The 20626-nt window shown below is 41.5% G+C and overlaps 1 protein-coding gene across 1 annotated transcript in view; it reads left to right on the forward strand.

The window, feature by feature from the left end:
• The window catches only part of LOC146829903 (phospholipase A2 inhibitor and Ly6/PLAUR domain-containing protein-like), a 78231-nt gene extending 59639 nt beyond the window's left edge, over positions 1 to 18592 (forward strand). The window contains exons 4-5 of the mRNA XM_085603983.1: positions 16581 to 16730; positions 18462 to 18592. Of these exons, the coding sequence (XP_085460109.1) occupies positions 16581 to 16730; positions 18462 to 18592 (281 nt within the window). The remainder of the gene's footprint in view (positions 1 to 16580; positions 16731 to 18461) is intronic.
• Positions 18593 to 20626: the final 2034 nt, after the last annotated feature.

The following is a 20626-nucleotide window of genomic DNA, read 5'->3' on the forward strand; positions in this document are numbered from 1 at the left end:
CTATTGCAAAATGAACCCCCTCTGTTTGTTCCTTTGTAAATTAAATGTTTTAAGTATTACCACTGTATTCCAATCAAGATGGCTTCAGGTGTGCCATATTTTTGTCATAAGTAAGACTGTTATCGCTCTAGTTGTTCGTGAGAACACTCTGGGACATTCTGTCATTGGGCTATACTTGGGCTACATCTCGGTGATATTTGGGCTACATTTGGGCTCTTTTGTCTCTGGTGGCCATCTTGGGAGATTTATTTGTTATGAAATTTCCTAATTCCCTCATTTACTTCAGTCTCCTCAATAGGAAATGTTTTCAGTTTTTTACTTTGATTCCATCAAGAACGTAATCAGATATGTCACACATTTGCCATAAATTCTGAATGTTAGCACTCTAGTTGCTCATTAGATCACTGTAGTAAAGCTACTGCTCACCACGGAAATCTGCTGCTGGTATTAAAAGTGTATGTTTCAGTCTGCATGTCAGAATATTTTTATGAAATAGAAGAGAATTTGAGAAGTCAAAATGTGCCCTAATTTTTCTTTCTGCAGAACTATTCATAATTTCCATGGGAAAATGAACCCCCTCATTTTGTTCCATTGTAAATTAAATGTTTTAAGTGTTACCACTTTATTCTAATCAAGATGGCTTCAGGTGTGCCATACTTTTGTCATAAGTAAGACTGTTAGCGCTCTAGTTGTTCGTTAGAACACTCTGGGACATTCTGTCATTGGGCTATACTTGGGCTACATCTGGGTGATATTTGGGCTACATTTGGGATCTTTTGTCTCTGGTGGCCATCTTGGGAGATTTATTTGTTATGAAGTTTACTAATTTCCTCATTTACTGCAGTCTCCTCAGTAGGAAATACTTTCAGTTTTTTAGTTTGGTTCCATCAAGAAGACATTCAGATGTGTCACACATTTGCCATAAATTCTGAATGTTAGCACTCTAGTTGCTCATTAGATCACTGTAGTAAAGCTACTGCTCACCAGGGAAGTCTGCTGCTGGTATTGAAAGTGCATGTTTCAGTCTGCATGTCAGAATTTTTTAATGAAATAGAAGATAATTTGAGAAGTCACCTAAAATGTGCCCTAATTTTTCTTTCTGCAGCACTAATCATACTTTCTATGGCAAAATGAACCCCCTCATTGTGTTCCTTTTTAAATTAAATGTTTTAAGAGTTACCACTTTATTCCAACCAAGATGGCTTCAGGTGTGCCATACTTTTGTCATAAGTAGGACTGTTAGAGCTCTAGTTGTTCTTTAGAACACTCTGGGAAGCTGCAGTAGAACACAAAGGAATCAACTGACAGTCTCTGCCCTTGTTGGATGTACATGTTTTACTGAGAATGTCAGACTTAATTTTCCCCTGACTGAGAAAGATAATGTCAATTTACAGAAAATATGCTCTCAGTTTAGCTTATAGATCACCTTCCAAACCTCTGTGGGAAAAGCATGAGAAAATAGTTTTCTCTCAAACATGATTCATGATATCCCAGCAGAAGGCTTTTTCACATGGTAAAATCACCTTAGAACACACCACAATTCCTAAAATGAGTATGGTACCATCAACAAATGATTTATAATGTAACTAAAGTCTTAAAACCTTCTATTAACTGCAAGGCTTTTTAATGAGGTGCTATCATGTATATTGGTCCCAAGATGGCTGCCAACACTTCTTGGATGAAGTGCTGACAGCCAATCAGATCTCACGATGACATGTGTGGTTAGGCTCCGCCCAGATATGTATATGATTTTACTTTTGATTTTCTCAGGAACTACTGAACGGATTTACACCATATATGCAAAAGGCACTTTCTTGACCTGAGGACTACCTCTCTGCCAAATTTCAAGTAATTCTGTTCAGCCGTTCGGGCTGTACCTTCGACTAAAGGTCCCTAAGGAAAAATGCATGGGGAAAACGCGTTTTGGGACCCCCCTTTTTTCTCGGCCCCCGCTTGACAAATCACCGCGAGTCTTTCAGGGTAGGAGCTGAGCGGAGCGCCCCAATAGTTTTGAAAATTTCGCGAGGATTCGTCAACCGGCGCCAAAGTTATTCAAAATAGAATTTTGAGATTTCCTATGGAAACACGATCTAAATAATAAATAACTATCTACTGGCGACCGCCAGTAGATAATATATACATACATGTATAAACATATATATAATCTGCATATCTATATAAATACAAATATAAATGCATGCATACATATACATATACATATATGCATACATATGCATGTTATGTATATGAAAGATTGAAAAACACTAATACAAGCAAAGCTAAAAAGCCACCTAATTACAAACAGAATGGCTTTAACTTAAACGAGGGCGAGAACTATTGCATTTTCAATGCTTGTTTACTTGGTTCCATCAAGAAGGCATTCAGATGTATCACACATTTGCCATACATTCTGAATGGTAGTACTCTAGCTGCTCATTAGATCACTGTAGCAAAGCTACTGCTCACCATGGAAGTCTGCTGCTGGTATTCAAAGTGCATGTTTCAGTCTGCATGTCAGAATTTTTTAATGAAATAGAAGAGGATTTGAGAAGTCAAAATGTGCCCTAATTTTCCTTTCTGCAGCACTAATCATAATTTCTATGGCAAAATGAACCCCCTCATGTTGTTCATTTGCAAATTAAATGTTTTAAGTGTTACCACTTTATTCCAATCAAGATGGCTTCAGGTGTGCCATACTTTTATCATAAGTAAGACTGTTAGCGCTCTAGTTGTTCATTAGAACACTCTGGGACATTCTGTCATTGGGCTATACTTGGGGTACATCTGCATGATATATGTACTACATTTGGGCTCTTTTGTCTCTGGTGGCCATCTTGGGAGACTTATTTGTTATGAAGTTTCCTAATTTCCTCATTTACTACATTCTCCTCAGTAGGACTGAGGACTACCTCTTTGCCGAATTTGGTGTAATTCCGTTCAGCAGTTCGGGCTGTAGCTGCGGCTAAAGGTCCCATGGAAAATTTGCATGGGGAAAACATGTTTTGGGACCCCCCTTTTTTCTCAGCCCCCACTACACAAATCATCCAGAGACTTTCAGGATAGGAGCGGACCGGATCTGGCCAAAGGTTTTGAAAATTTCACGAAGATTCATCAATCGCCGCCAAAGTTATTGGGAATAGAATGTTGCGGATTTCCTATGGAAAAACAGGTCCTAACTATAACTACCTACTGGCGACTGCCAGTAGGTAATATATATATTATAATGTTATATTATAATATATATATATTCACCGAAAAAAACATAGGTTTCAGGGACATTATAGTTAGTTGGCCATTTAACTCGTACAAAAGCAGAGAAATTAAGCCGTTATAATTAGTTGTAATAACTATATCTCGTGCCCCCCAAAATACTCTTCTGATGATGTCACATATTACATCACTCATGACATTGTCAGTAATATCACTGATGATATTACTAATGACATCACAATAATTGGACATTGCCCCTGGGACCTGGCCCACTCTGGGGCTTAATAAAAATGAAGCACGAGAGCCAGCACTTTGTTTTTTTTTATTTACTTACGGATTCGCGCACCAAGCGCAACTCTGGCTGAAATTCTTTTTAAAAAATTATCTGCCACTCCACGGTAGACTACTCTACTCTATGATACTCCACTCTACACCACCCCACTCTATGCTATTAGCTTATATGCCACTCCACTCTAAGATACTCCACTCTAAGATATACCACTATATGCAAATCTACTAGATAGTATTCCACTCTACGCCTCTCCAGCATACGCCATTGAACTCTAGGCCACTCCACTGTATGCTATTCTATTGGACCCCATTCCACTCTGCAGCACTCCTTTCTTTGCTATTCCACCATATGCTACTCTATACTCTGCTATTGCACGGTATCCCTCAATAGTCTACAATACAACACACTACGACACAAAACAGTAGGACACTGAACTACATGCCACTCAAGTCTATGCCACTAGAGTCTTCTCTGCTCTACTAATGTATATTCCTCTCTAAGCCCCTCCACTCTATGACAGGACTCTCTATGCCAAAATAGTCTACATTACGACACAATACGAAGCAACACTGAACGATACTGTACTCTATGACACTCCAATCTATGCCACTTGAGTCTCCTCTGCTCTACTGACTTCTACTCCACTCTAAGTCCCTCCACTCCACGCCATGACTCTCTACACCACAATACAACACGATACGATGCAACACTGAAAGATACTGCACTCCATACCACTCCAATCTATGCCACTCAAGTCTACCCAGCTCTACTAAGCTCTATTCCACTCTAAGCCCCTCCACTCTACCAAATTATACAGCACTGTATGCAGTCCCACTGTACAACATGATAATCAATCAATCAAACAAAATAAACTTTATTCGGTTTAAAAAAAAAAAACATGAAATCACATACAATATGCAAAGCAACTAATAAAATACAATATCAATAAAATATAGAAGAAAAGTCACAAAAAGGAATTAGAAAGACATATAATATTACTATTTATACAAACACAGCTAATACAATAAATGTTGCTAGGGGGTATTGAGGTAGTCCAGAAATCTTACCAGATGTACAAGCGCAATTAATACAGTACATATCACCAGGGAATAGTCAAAACATGCATCAAGTAATTCCTAATAACAACTGTTCCTCAGTCTTATAGCAACTTTGAAAAAATGAAGTATGCTAAAACGAATGTCCCTGAGAGCATTTGTAGAAACATGAGGGCTGGTGTAACCCGGAGTAAATTTGCCTTTTTCAAAATGGGAATCATAATCACTTTCCTTGGCATTTCATAAACACTGCAAACATGGTAAAATGGAGAGTACCTTGTAGGGACCTATTATCACATTCACATGGTGAGAGCTCATGGCCTCTGTGACTGCCCCAAGGATTAGCAGGAATTGCAGTAAATCAAAATGGAACCTGGTTAACAAGAAAGGGTCATGGCTTCTTTTAACAATAAGACGATATGGCTCTGTAGATGGCACAGCCTTTAACATAAAATGACTTTGTGCACAGGGCTTGGCTAAGGAAAGCCCTTTTCTCTCTGTGAATCTCATCTTGAAAAATTGCTCTTTCGTCCTTTTAAAATCTGCTGTGCATATCCCCTCTGGCATACTAAAAAGGTGTCTTAACCCCAGATTCTGCAAGGAGACCATAATATATTTTAGCCAGGGGATGTGAAAAGCATGGTCAAGGGATAAATATTCTTTTAAAATCTTCCTGCTAACCTTAATGCCAGATCTTAACCAAATGTTCAGCAAAAGCACAAGAGGGTGAAATGCCACAGTGTCCATTATGTGTCATCCACCCAAGTCCTTATGCATCGTGAAGGTAGAGGTGCTTGGAAAAACACACAGGAGGCGCCGTAAAAATGTATTTTCCCTAGCTTGCAACTCAACCAAATTAACATAGCCCCATATTTCACTCCTGCCCCATATTTCACTCCTACCTTCCAGATACATTTGGTTCTATATACTTATGGAAGGGCACCAATTGGGCTACTGACCAACCTTGAGGCAAAACTAAAAACTGCAGCATTAGTGCATTTAAAATCATCACTTTTTTGTTAATCTGAGGGTGCCAAGCCAAACAACATGCCCAGATAAGTAAACTCCTTAGTTTTAGGGTTGGTACAAGATCCTATGTTAAACTTTGGTGGTTTAGTAGCACATGGACCAACGACCATCAGAAATCATTTACTCTCTTTGACTGATAGGTCCGACTTCCTCATGAAAACATTGGGAGTTCAACAGCAACTACATCCCCTTAGCGGTCCTGGCCATAAGAACGGCGCTATCCGCATATAACAACACCTAACGGCTGTGTGGCCCCTCCTAGAGAAAATCAGCTCTAACGTTCTCCATGGTTTTCTCTAAATTGTTAACATACAAGTTAAACAAATAAGGGAACTGGCTTCAGTTCGAACTCCTCCTGCCTCAGCCCAGACAGAAAGTCCATCCAGAAGGATTTTATAAGACAAAGGTAGGTAGTAGGGCTGTAGGACAGTCACACTAGTATTTATCTGTATTATTTCTTTAGTTAGACCCAGACACTCAACTGTTTGTGATTCTACCGCCAACGAATAACTGCACAAAACTTCTAAGCACATTCAAGACAGGGGTGTCTATTATCTATACATATGTTATCATTGATAATATCATTAATCGTTTTTAGAAACTTCACATTTCCATCATTGATGATGCCCAAACATCATAATTAAGATAGACCAAATATATAAATTCAGCCCAGCCAAGGCGTTTCGTCTAAAATGGACTTCATCAGGGTTGTAAGTAAATGCTCAAAATCAGGTCTATCATCTCTGCTTAGGCTTTGCATTGTAATGGAGTGGATCCCAGATGATAGTATAAAAGATGAGTTATCAAATATTCAATGTATTTATTCCAATTCTCCATCTTCCTCATCAGAAGTGAATTCATTGTCATCAATTATATTGCTCTTCCATGGAGCCAAAGCAGCAGCTACCATCAACCGGTTTCAGAGTATCACTCTGAACCCATGTACGATAAAAAAAAGTTGGATGGGCGGAATTAACCTCTTGAGTGCCCATAACGGGATGGTCTCGTCATGGGCCGCGGTTGCGCTTTGCCCATGACGAGACTATCTCGTCATGAGCCCCGCCCGCTAATGAAACGCCCGGCACAGGGCGTGGAAAGGGCGGGGCACTCAAGGGGTTAATGCTGACTCCTGTATATAACTAATGTACACTCTTGTAATTATGGGTTGGACAATATATATATTTTGTCTTTATTAATTATGATGTCTGGGCTTCATCAGTGATGGAAATGTGAAGTTTCTAAAAATGAGTAATGATATTATCAATGATAACACACGTGTAGATAATGAACACTCCTGTCCAATATGTGCTAAGTAGTTCTATCCAGAAGGATTCTCCTCATCACCTTTAGAGCTAAATCTAATAGGGAGATGGGCGTATCACAAGGAGGGCTATCTCTATCCCACTTTGTAAAGATAGACACGATTATGGACACAAGGGCTTTAAAAGCCTAAGAAGCAGAGATAAAAATATCACCCTATCAACAACAGGGTGCTAACATGCAAAAACGCATGTTAGCACCCTTTTTCACTACGCTTCCCTTTGCATCTCTAATGAGATGCAAAGTGGGCGTTCCAGAGAGAAATAATAGGAGAAATGTCGCTAAGTGATATTTCTCCTATTATCAATCTTCACGCTAACCGTGTTAGAGACAAAAGAAGCAGCAATAACCACGGTTAACGCTGCTTTTTTACGTCTGGTAATTTTCAGACTTAGCCATGTAATCCAATGGGAGGTGGATTACATGGCTAAGTCCACCATGGGCTATCAACAAGGATATCCCTATACTTGTAGCTTTATCGCTGCATTACCAGCGGTAACCTCCCAAAATGCCGCTATCGCTGGATTTTTTATCGCCTAGGCGGTTAGCGTTGTTAATAACGCGATAACCAGGCGACATTATCCAGCGATAGCGGGGGTTAAAAAAATTAACGCTAAGCGCCCGTAGCGTTAATTTTCCCTGTTCCTTGTTAATATACCCCTACATTTCTCGGTGCTAGACTTAGACAATTTGGTCAAGGCCTCCTCCCTAAGGTCATTTTTACCCCTGACCTGCTCATGTTTCTATACATAGCGACAGGACTCATCTTTGACTGGGTACCTGCACTGGTCTTTTAGGGCTATCTGAAGATGCCTTGCCAGTTTGGAGCACCCAGAGGTGAACCTTCGAGGTGAATCATTATGGGGCCATGGCACAGGTGTTTCTAGTAAGCTGGATACTACATTAGAAATTTCTTTAAAAGCCCCCAAGTTATCACATGACTTGCTTGAACCATTGCCTTTGTGCAACTAGAGAACAGAGACTTATAAAACTCATCCTGTAATCTAAGCCCACATAAGTCTCCTAACACTACTTTTCGCCTTCAATGCCCCACTGGTATGTACCTTTGGGTTTTGATGTCAAGGGTGTCAAAAGACTGAAATACATACTGGGTTATTGTCACTCAAAATACTTGAGGGCTTACTGAATTCAGAATTGTACGAGAGAAAACCTGTTGAGACAAAGCTTATAAAAGACCCGCTATCTCTCACTACAAAGGTCGGGCAATATCATTTCTAAACAGGGACATCCTATTCAGGGTATAAGCTAGGTTGAATTAATTTAGGAATGCATTAGGTTTAAACCTTCTTTGCTTTGTTCCAGGGGAATATCAGTCATTAGAGGGCATGTTGCACGTTTCTCCCTGTCATCCCTTGGGCCCCCACACAAGTGAACGATGAGGTCCTCAGCTATTACTATGTGTTCAGCAGACTCCGTAAATCCATTAAGGCTCCTCAGGAAATATCCCAAGGATGGATATTTACAAACGCCCTGTGAGGGAGACTTCGCATCACAAAAACGTATCAATAGCAGCTTGTTTGTGCCTGATGAAAAAGTAGTGACCTGCCGGGGTACATCACTAGAAATTATCACTTTCAGCCTATGATTCCTAAGGCAACACAAGTACTCAACCCTCCCCCCTTCAGTCTGCCTAACCTTAAAGCTGTTGCTGAAAAAAAAAGGGTTTGTAACCCTCTAGGAAGTAGCTATTCTCTGTTGCCCAAGCTTCCTGAAGGCAAATTACAGAAAAACCTCTGATAAAGGATAACCACTTAGAATCATTAAACTTTCCTGCAATACGAGCAAAGGTCCAACTAAAATCTTTGTAAGTTTTCTCATTATTCCTGTGCATCAAAGTATCATATGTCTGTGGAGAGTATACCGGTGCTTGTTCCACCTGTGAAATGTTCAGCTGTGTCTTTCCAGTCAGTCAATCACATACATCCGGAGCAGACAGTGGTGTTAATCTGTTCGAGAAAGCCAGTTTTGGTGGATCCAAAATCTGCCCGGCCTTCCAAATGACCTTGGAAATTGCCATTGATCATGCAGGGAGACAACCGCCAATGACTGGATTAGTTGGCTCCATTTTGACATTTCTGTCTCAATTGCAAATAACCGTTGGCAAATAGGATCAAGTTTTACATCCAGCACTGCAACTACAGTAGCGTGAATAGATTCCATTAGGGTTTCAAGGTTAACACTACGGACAGCTGCGAAGGTAGTGTTCCTTGCTATTTGACTAGAATTAGCCCAAGGCTGCTTGGATTTCCCACAAGGTTCCACTCTCTTCCATTTCCTGGTCCCTCTGGTAGACCTTCCCATGCCAAGCTCCACTGGCCCATCTATGGAGGAAGCATCGAGGACAGAAAGGGAGTCTTCTCTCCTTCTACTCTTGAGGGGTGATGTAAGTGAAAGCCCAACAACCAGGTCAATAGGAGCAGTCAAGAGTGCATTAGGTAACTCAGAAGACAAGGTAGTGATGGGAAACAAACACAGTCTCTTAGTTCCCAGCTCAATTTCTCCGTCTAGAATGCCCACTACCCTTGTTGAAAAGGCATCCATTGTGGTAACTGTGCTGGTAGGGGCATTGGAAACACAAAACCATTGTTGATGCTTCCCTATGTTATGCCCTAATATTATCTCATGCAAGAACTGAGATAGGACTCCTAAAAAGGCTTGCTCTTCTACAATATGCCCACCGCCTACGTCTACTTGTCCAAACCCCAATTACTTTTTCCTTGGACCAGAAATAAAGACCTAGTTTGGCAAGTAGAACACATGAAGCTTGGGCCTGTGTGGCAAAATGTGTTAAAAAAAGGAAAAACTCCTATCATTCACTTAATATCAGGTGAGGCTCAGGAGACACTGAGTCTGGCTCAATGTTTCAACCCCTTCCACCTCTGCCTTATTTTGCCTGCTAGTCAGTACATAGACAAAAGGTCTTCATTCTCCTTACTCCAAAGTCAAGGCAGAATCTAGCCCAGCCTCCTCCGGGCTCTGAAGGGCCTGAATGGGCCAGCCCTTGGGCCAGGCTTAGCCTGGGCATGGCCCACTAGTGTCCCACGCCAGAAAGCGAGAACTAGCATTAGAAGATCAATTGCCATGCCTTTCCTTGAGTCTACTGCAGGAAGTTTGGATGAAGATGCACCGTGAGACAGGGATTCCCACCAGGTTGTATGCTGGTTGGATTTGTGCTGCAAATTAAGCCCCCAAACCAGGAAGGATTCCCACACAGGGAGGGGAGAGGCAGCACTATAAGCGCGATGGCCATGCCTCCCCCTTTGTCAGCTGCGGCATGTTTGGATGAAGGTGCACCCTGGGAGATGGAGTTCCATCAGAGTGTATGCGGGCAGGATTTGTGCAGCAAAGTAAGCCCTAAAACAAAGAGAGTATTCCCTGCCATGAGGGGGGAGTCAAAGCTAAAAGTGCGATGGCCATACCTCCCGCTGTCAGCTGCAGCACGCTTGGATGAAGGTGCACCCTGGCACAGGGAGCCCCCAAACCAGAAGAGCGTCCCACGCCATGAGGGAAGAGGCGGTGCTATAAGAACGATGAGCACGCCCTTTCACTGTGACAGCTGAGGTGAGTTTGGATGAAGGTGCACCCTGGAACATGGAGTCCCACCAGGGCATATGTGGGTAGGATTTATGCAGCAAAGTAAGCCCCAAACCAGAAGAGTGTCACTGTACTCAAGCCCATGTCACAGTGCCACACTGCAGTCCACTCTATGCCACTCTAGCAAAGTATACTCCACTCTATGACACTATGCAATGCACTTTCTGACGCTCCAACAAAATTGACTCCAATTTACTTGATAACACACTACTCCAATCTATTCAACTCTAATCCACTACTCTGCTTTATGCTGCTCCATTCAACAACGCTGTATGCCACTTTACAAAACTCAATGACACTCCACTGTACCACACACCACCACACTATTTTTCCCCACTCCACTCTACAACAGTTTTCCACACTCTGTGACATGGATACCACTTGACTGTCCGAGTCGCTACTCCAATCTGTGATACTTTACTCCACTCTATGCTATTACACTTCTCTGTATTCCACTCCTCGGCACTGTACTATATGAGATGTCACTCCACAATAAAACACTTTACGTGACTAGATGCTACACCATTCAACTTGGCTAAACTGTTCAACGGTTTACCCCACTTAGCCCTGAGGTATGACACTACACTCTACACACTCTACTCTCTAACACTCTACTCTAAAGAAGTCCACTCTACAATACTTTACAGCACTCTATGCTAGTGTATGTCACTCTAGTTTACTATATGCCCCTACACTCCACTGTACAACACTCTACTCCACAGAGTGGCACTGTACGACACTCAACTCTCGCGACTCTACAACACTCTATGCCACTCTAAAACACATTTCACAACAATCTCTATGCCAATCAACCCCAATTTACTCCACTCTACTCTACAACACACAACTCCACTCTACTACATTGTGTGCCACTCCATTCTGTGGCATTCAGGTCTAGAACGCTCGATACCACTACACTGTACCACACTCTACAATACTGTACTATACGGCAAACCACTCTTCAACACTCTAATCCACTCTATGTGACTCTACTGAACAACACTTTCCAACACTCTACGGCATGTCAGGCAACTCCAACTCCAAACAGCACTCCACTCTGTGACACTTTAGTCCAGTCTATAATACACTAGGCCACTCCACTTGACTTCATGCCTCTTTACTATACAACATAGCACTCCACTGTATTACAGTTTACTCCAATCTATCCTATTGTTAATATTCATGATTGCAATTTCAATCCATGCCATGATATATGCAAGCATAACAACGTCAATACCAGTAAATGCAATGTCAGTGTACCCCATATTCTATGCACACGTATCAATGCTAATGACAAATGTGCACATAACAATACGAATGTGGGTAAATATGATATTAGTGAATGGCATTTTATATGTACACTTAATAGAAAACTCATATCAGTGCTCCCTGTCAACACTGAGTCAGAGATATGTGGTCACACAGGCCCTGCCACCCAAACCAAAGCCTACCAATTGATAGGTGGGGTAGGGGAAAACCCTGATCGGTACTACACCACAAACAGGTCTGAGGAGATTAGCCAAAAAGAAAACATTTGGCCAAAGGCGTGTGTTCTCCAAATAAAACAAAGTCAGATGCCATATGTAGTTAGGAACACTCAGCCAATCAGAACACAGCATGCACACTACATGCTGTGATCATTCCCATGCCGTACATCTTGACACATTCACACTGGGCCACACTAGCTCTCACAAGGTTGAGAGCCACCTATGTCCCCCTTATCAGATGGTTGTATTTATGGTTCATGACTAGGCCTATAGCTACATGCTTCACAAGAATGTGTAATCGTTGTACTGTACCTCAAGAACTTGCCCAAACATCAAGACTATCTTCAGACGCGACTCTGTTGATGCTCTCCCGGCCGTTGCTTTAATTAAACCAACTTGTTCCTGTTTTTCCAAACATTTATTTTTTTAAATTTTATTTTGGGAAGTTTTATATAGCTTGAACTAGACCCGATAAATTGGGTATCAGAGCGCTTTACAGAGCACCAGTTTCTTTACAAAAGAACACATTCATTTTTTCTTAGGCACGGGGAGATTAAGTGATTTGCCCAGAATCACAGGATGTTGAGCGTTGTAGCCGAGACTCGAACCTGGTTCCCCAGCTTCGACGTTGACCGCTCTAGCCAAAAGGCTACATCCTATTCTCCACGCAAGACTATGTGACTCAACTGAACTCCACTCCACTCTTATCTACTGTTCAATAGTTTACCCCACTCTAAGGCACTGTTCAACATTCCACTCTACACCACTCCACTGTAAGATAGCGTACTGTAATCTATGCACCTCCACTTAACAAGACTCAACTGCACTCTGTGCCATTATATGATACTCTAGTCCACTCTATGCCCATCCACTATATGCCACTGTGCTACATTTTATGAAACTGTACCACATGCCACTCCGCTATGCTCTACAACACGCCACTCCACTATGTGACACACCCCTCCTCTCTATGTCACTCTGCTCCACTGTGCAACACTTTATCGTAGTCCACTGTAAGACACACTATTTCATAACACTCCACAGTATGACACAACACAGTTGAGTGGAATGTCGCACACTCAACTGGGCGATACTGCACTCTACAACACTAAACTGTATGACACTTTACTGCACTATACTCTACTCTATGCCACTACATTTTGCACCACTCTTCACCACTCTATGTCACTGCATAACAGTATACTCAATAGCACTCCATGCCACACGACTCCACAACACTGCAGTCACCAACACTCCACTGTATGACACTCAACTACATAGTACAACATGACCCTTCACTCTACAACACTATACAGCACACCATGCCACTCACTGTATTCTACAGCACTCCATTCTACTCCACTTCACTGTATTCCACTATACAACACAACACTGTATGACCTTACACTGTACAACACTATTCTCCACAATATTCTCCAACACACCACTTAACAAAACCTTTAATGTAGATATAGTTCTATTTTAAGGCCCTGCCTCCATTATTTTCTGTGAGAGAGTGTTCCAGTATCACTGGTTTCCCATTTGAAGGGGTGGGCTCACTACTGCTCCTTTTTTGGTTGCATTCATTTATTCTGATAAGATTGCCTCTTCCCACTGTGTACACGTGCTGAAAGTGAATAGCCAAAAGTAGTAAAGTCACTCTAAAGAGTGAGAGTAAAGTTACGTGTGTAGCTTTCCCACGGGTGGCGCTGCCCTTTGTGAGTACCACTGTTAATCCCTCCTGCTGTAATGATGCTAAAGATGCACACATCATTCTAATGCTCTAAAGCTCATTTGTATTTGTCAGTGATTCCAAAACATTAGGGCTGAGTCTGTGAACAATTGGTCACTGAAAGTATGCGAAATATCCCAAGTTCAACATCCCCAAAAATGGAGATTCCAGCATGTGGTAACCATATCAGAGGCCACCAGTCAAACATTTGCCCTCAGGAACTAGTACGGCCACCACCCCACTCAGATCAAATGAAGAGCTTAGATGCCATAAAGTGCCCATACAAAGCTTTTAAATGTTGAGGAATTGTTATTTACCATAGGTTTTCTCAAAAAGCCCAAGCAGACAGATCACTGGCAATCTCCCACAGTGACCATGCCTATTGGTTATAAATTGATGCTTCCCTTTGAATACTTTGGAAACTGCAGTAAATCCAAACAGTGTCTGTCAATCAGCTTCCTAATCTCTTGCTGTGGATCCGCGGCACATTGGGTCTCGTTTCAGGAAACTGACTTGCAATAGCCTTTAAAGTCTCATCCATAGCTCTCTGAACAGTCCATGAGAATAGGCTTTCGTCAGCAAAATCATCTCATATATTACCAAGCAAGAGCTGCAATTACAGCTCAAGGGTGGCTGAACCACTGATTGTACCTCCCATCAAAAAACACAATCTAGCAAACCTGCCTCCACTTTTATCCAGTTAACCAACTTTTCAAAGTTAATGCATCCTCAAATATGGAGAATTATCTATCATATCCACTTACAGATAGTATGAAACGCTTGGCTTTTCATATCAATATTACTTCATTCAACAAATTGGCAAGTAGATGCTTGGCTGCAGCTACTCTCAGCAAATCAGAATATGTTTTTGAAATGCTTTTCATACCAACAATGAAAAAATGTTTCGGAACTTTACACACATAGGACTGCTATATCCAACCCCACTCCAACTATGCCCTCCTAAAAGGGCATTTTAATAATTCTGATAGAAACTAGAGTGCTTTGCCACCTTTTGAAGCTCTATATGCCACAACAGAAAATAGTATACTCTTCACCTGTTCATTGCTTGACACATTAACTATTAGTTGCAAGAAGCAGATTGTGCATCTTGGTCACTCTATCAAGCAATGCATTATCAGATTATCAGGACATTTGTGAAAATTCTGCCGATGTCAATAAAAGGGAAAGACTAATAGCAGGTAATAGCTGTGGATTGATTGTTTAAGGAGGTTATAATAGGAACAAAGGACGTATGAGTGTATGATTTATAAACTTTATGAATGTAGTTTTATGTAGTTAGTATTTTTCTCCGGGGAAAGACTCCTTGTATGGCTACTAAGTGGGCAAATTGACTTGTTTGGATCCTTTGGCTTCTCCCGAAAATATTTTGTATGGTCTCTTGCCTTTAGAGTATGGGCCTGCTCTTCTACCAGTTCCAATACCTGGGCCCTGGAAACCCATGGCCCCAGTAAAGGCACCATATGAATGGCTTCTCTCTGCACTTACTCTACTCTAGTGATGCCCATCTTCACAGGCATCTAAAAAATCAAAACATTAACACAATCACAGTGAACCTTCAATAGTTCCCCGGCTATCCTAATTTTAACCTTCAAGGTTCCTACTTAGTTCTCGAACTAAATACAGGTCAAAATGTATGCAAAAAATGAAAGGTTAAGGCCAGAATATGTTCATGACAAAGGCATTTATGGCCAGGTTAGTTTTAAAATGACCAGAGTGGGTGTTGCACAGTATGTCTATATTAACCTTCCCCAGGGATTTTGTCATAAACCTAAGAATGAAAAACCTGTCACCCACAGAAATAAACTTTCCTGCTTCTGAATAGAGGTAGTGGGCAATAAAATGATGAAATAGTATTTTTCGATTGGGGCTTCAAATACAGGATTAGGCAGTCCATGTGTGTTGACACTGTCTCTTTCTGCTACAGGTTGTTTTTTGTTCTGGTTGCTTGTAGTGATCTTGTTGTCTTCATCCTGGTGATCATTCTCAGGGTGAGTCTAAAGAAGGGGAATCTCCTGGATCTAAAAGCTCCTCTCACCAGCTTCTAACTGTTTTTGGGCAGCTCAGTGAAGGCATCTAAGGCTTCAGCGGCTACCTTGTAAGGGAGGCTAGAGAGGAAGAGGAAGTGGCAGCCAGCTGCACTTCCTGTTACCGCTTTGTCCTTCTCAACACAAGGTTAGTCTCACTAAAGGTCAGATGGCGTTGTTGTGGTTCCTGCCAGCCATACATCTGCTCATAGTATGAAAGTTGTCAACATGAAGGTGATGATTCAGAAACAATTGACACACTTCCTGGTAGCATCATTGTTTTTTGTAGTTGGAATCAAGTCTATTACTGTGTGTCCTCAATGATGCCGGTGATGGTCTGCTACCCAAGCTGGAGAGCTTACTTTGCCCATGCCTTAAATTTCTCTGTCTGCTGTGGCATTGAACATGTGCCAATTGACGTGTATAAAGATACTTAACACATTGCAGATACTCTTTTCACTTAAAACTCAATGGTACATTGCATTCTGTTCCACGGTTCATATGTGTGTGAATGTATTGTTGGCATCACAACTCACAGATTTGGAAAATGTAATGTATCATGTCTAGTAAGTTTCCCAAAGCACACGAAATTCCGCAAGACTTAAAGGATCCTGGTACTTTTTATGAGCAATCGTGAATTTGAAAATATTGGGCCCCAAGAGTAGATCTTACATTAATTTTACAGAGTGGGATGTTTAAAGATATTGTTGTGAGGATGGGGGAATTTACCCATGACTTAGCATCCTTTTCATAACCATAGCTTGTCTTCTCAATTCCTGTTTTGGGTTGTTTCAGTGCCTGCTGTAGACAAGACTTCCAATGGATATAAATGTGATGATTGCCTTAATGACCAATCCACAGACGATTGCACAGCAAATGAAAAAATTCAGTGCTCTGGGATGCAGAACGCCTGTGTCACCTGCTATGGAAATACTCCTAGGCCTGGTGAGATATACAGATTTTTGTAGTTTGGAGTTCTATTTTCCACTACAGCAAACTACTTGTTTTCCAAGCATTTTTCTCAAAATAAATGTTGTTCCCGCTAATTAACTGTAGCACATAGAATCCAACTGAATACTCTCAGAGTGCATCATTCTACTAAGAACGTGATATAAATCATGTCCCAGTGGCCAAACACTACCTGATATCTAACCAGACTATCTTCATTTAGGGCCAAGGTCCTCTCAAGGAGTGCAGTTTTTGTCCTCTAAGTGGAATTTCCCTTTGCTACCAGGTCAGCATGCCAAAAAGGGGGTTCAAACTTCCCTGGGTCCATCTCCCACATCTGTAATATATATGTATCTGTATGTATGTGATTTCTGTACTGCACTAACTTCTATAAAATGAAGGGGGCGCTGTATAAGATCAAAGGCAAAATAAACCGGGGCTCAACTTTGGAGTGATCTCAGTGTTTGCAAACTGATTGTAAGATGCCTGGAATGTGGGTCTAGTGACCTCCATCCTGACCCTAGATAGCTGCTTCTGCACCGGCCATAAGCCCTGGTCATAAGGTTCATTTATCAGCTTCGTCTTCTTTGCATTTGTCATTGATTGTCAATGTTTCTGGGTAAAGACTGTGGGCCAGATTGACTAATGTTTTGTCTGTGGTTGCACCACTTGTGTGGTGCATCCACAACACAAAATACTAGTTGACATTTACAAAGCCACACAGCAGCCAATTTGCATCGCCTTGCGTAGCCTTGTAATAAAATGTAATGAAACACATCATTGAGTGCATTAAATGAGTAGAGCACAGCTATTCCCATGTAACCATGCATGCATTTTGATTCAAACTCAGAATTACTAATGGCAGTAAGCCTAGTTTTGCCCCACTGGGGTGCTGGTACCACTGAGAGGAGTAACACAAAGAAATATCTTTATTGCTCCTCATTACTTCCTCTTTCTGAGTTCACAGCACCATGACAAGCTGTGTAATACACAACTGCTGACTGGTCCAGAAATCGCACATCTGTTGGCCAGAAACAACATCAAGGAAGGAACTAAGGCTTGCATTCTGGACGGGTGAGGATGTTTCAGCTATTTGAGAAAGCAGGTTCTACCAGACCGTCTTATAAATTCAGGACAGACCATGCAGCTCCTCTAGAGCGACAAATCCTAGTGATTGTCTCCCAAATTTCATGTTGGAGCCGCTGGCCCCATAGGTTAGCTTTTTGCTGCTGTACCCCATACCCCATAAAAAGGGAGAAGGGCCTACAAGACAACAGTATAAAGAAGAGCAGGGATGGATCATTCCCTGTGCACTCACACTGCTGGACGCGCCACTGAGATGAAGTTGTATTTTAAGTACTATGCCAGAATGCCTAAATTCAAACACAGAGCTTGTACAAGGACACACAAAATAAAAATAAAATGAATTTTTTGCCATGTAGTTTGTCCATGTCATTGCTGCACTTACTTATAAACAACAGAGCCCTCTTGGGCTTTGGTATTTATTGGAATTAAAAGTGTTCAAAAATTATTATGAAGTAGAGCGGTAAACTTGGACTCCAAAAACAGTTAAAACTAACATGAATTATTAGCTAATCTCATTAAAATTGTATAGGTGATTTACATTTGCTGTTGACAATTAAAAGCTGTAGTTATTACTTACCAGCTCAGCTGACAGTGTCCTTGTCCCATTACTAATTAATTGTTCTGCATGTGTTTTTTCTATAGGTGAACCCAAGAGACAGTTTAACATTAAAGGATGCGCTACCCAAGATTTCTGCAAACTTGCATTTTACAACATTATTGGAACACAAGCCACCGGTTATGTTCTACTGTGTTCTCCTGCTGAGAAGCATTGAGACCATTGGTCACACCTTCTATGCATGCCTACACCTAACAGAACCATTCCTAAACTCTACAGTTACTGAATTGCACATTCAGGGTTTGTGAGGAGCAACTTAGTATACATGAATCTAATAAATGCCTGCCAGACTCCATGGCACACAGAATCCAGAAGGAACATTAGACTTTCATCTGATTCGGGTCCTTCATCTTGTGTTCATAGAAGGGGAGCTTTTTTCTATGGTGTTAATGTGTTAATGGTTGCATCATGAGTAACCACCTAGAAGCGTTACTTCTATATTTGAACTACGAATCACTCGTAACATCATCTGGGGTGCCCACCTTATATCTATGTGATCATATAACCCATGAATAGCCTGCCATTAAATAAACATACAAACTGCATATCAAGTGTCTGTTGACATGTGACAGGCACTGTAACAAACTGCTGCATTGTCAAACTCTAGCTAACTATGGTACTTTTGCCCCATCATTTTTCCTCATCTTTTCCACCACTAGGCACAACATAATTATGAACAGATATTTCTAGCAAAGGTTTATCCTTTCTTCTGGAAAGCAGCTGGACCCTTTGAAGCAAAATATTGATAATCAGCAATACCTCTTCAAGCAACAAAGAGTGAAGAATATTTTGCTGATGATGTCAAAACATTTGAACACAGGATTACTTTTCCATAACCTCAATTTTTTATTATTTAGTAGGAGTTGTGTTGAAGAAAATCTAATATTATAAAGAAGCCACAGAAATACGCTATAAACATTTGTTTATGCTGCTGCTTCTGTGATTGGTCTAAGTTTTTTTATTGTTAGTTAAGTGTTTGTAGAGGTTTTGTAAAAGGAATGAAGGTAAATACACAGCGACATAGAACTGTTAATGTTAAGGTGCATGGCATCTACGTACTCAATAGGGACAGTGCGTTTGCTGGACAACATTAAGGTTTGGATTGTGCTGGACCATTTCAATTCAGCCCCTCATGATATTTTGGCATGCAGTCCTGCTAGCTCACAGTGCACCATCTGAACCCCTAAAACCTGAGCAGGTAACAAATGAACTAAATAACATCAGACCATTACAACTCTGACACTCCAAGGAATTGTGGTAACAGATCTAGAACCCTTTCAATCAGTTACTCTGCATACCCAAAGAGATATACAAGACATACACAAAGAGGCATGCCATACTATGATTAATAGAGGGAAAAACAAAAGCATAATTAGCATTGAAGTATAGTGAAAAAGATCAACAATTCTTAACATTCTGCACAAGCAGTGAATACATGCTGCCATTTAAGTACTGTGTATAGTGTACTCCTACTTTGTGCTCCCTTGTCTAGTTTCCTAGGGTGGGTGATCTGCCAAGAATGCCTCATTGGATGATCTAATTCCCAATAACCTGAGGTTAAGTCCCTTCAGGGTGCCTGTTTTGGTCAGAAGACACTCATCTCCTAAGGCGGAAGCCAGGAGATGCTCGTTTTAACTTTTTAACAATTTAATGTGATACTCTGATTTTACTTACCCAATTCCTCTCCCAGGGCATTTACTCTTTGAAATCACAAAGTAGACATCCCCGCGCAGCGGATTTTAGCGCTACCGCGGGATACTAAACTTGTTGCCGCCATTTCCAGTGAGCCATCAGGCCATGCCCACTACCTGAGGCCCCGCCCCCCCGCCGAAGGTATTTAAGGACGCACTGATTACAAGTGCCAGTCAGAAGACACTCATCTCCTGAGATGGAAGCCGGGAGATGCTCGTTTTAACTTTTTAACAATTTAATGTGATACTGTGATTTTACTTACCCGATTCCTCTCCCAGGGCATTTACTCTTTGAAATCACGAAGTAGACATCCCCGCGCAGCGGATTTTAGCGCTACCGCGGGATACAAAACTTGTTGCCGCCATTTCCAGTGAGCCCTCAGGCCACGCCCACTACCTGAGGCCACGCCCCCTCCCCACGCTCCCCCTTTCCTATAAACTATGTGAATAACGAGGACGCGCAGAGGACGAGCGCAGCGGGCGTGCCGTCTGCGTGCCGA

This window comes from Triturus cristatus, chromosome 5_1 (genome assembly GCF_964204655.1).
Source record: "Triturus cristatus chromosome 5_1, aTriCri1.1, whole genome shotgun sequence".
NCBI lineage: Eukaryota > Metazoa > Chordata > Amphibia > Caudata > Salamandridae > Triturus > Triturus cristatus.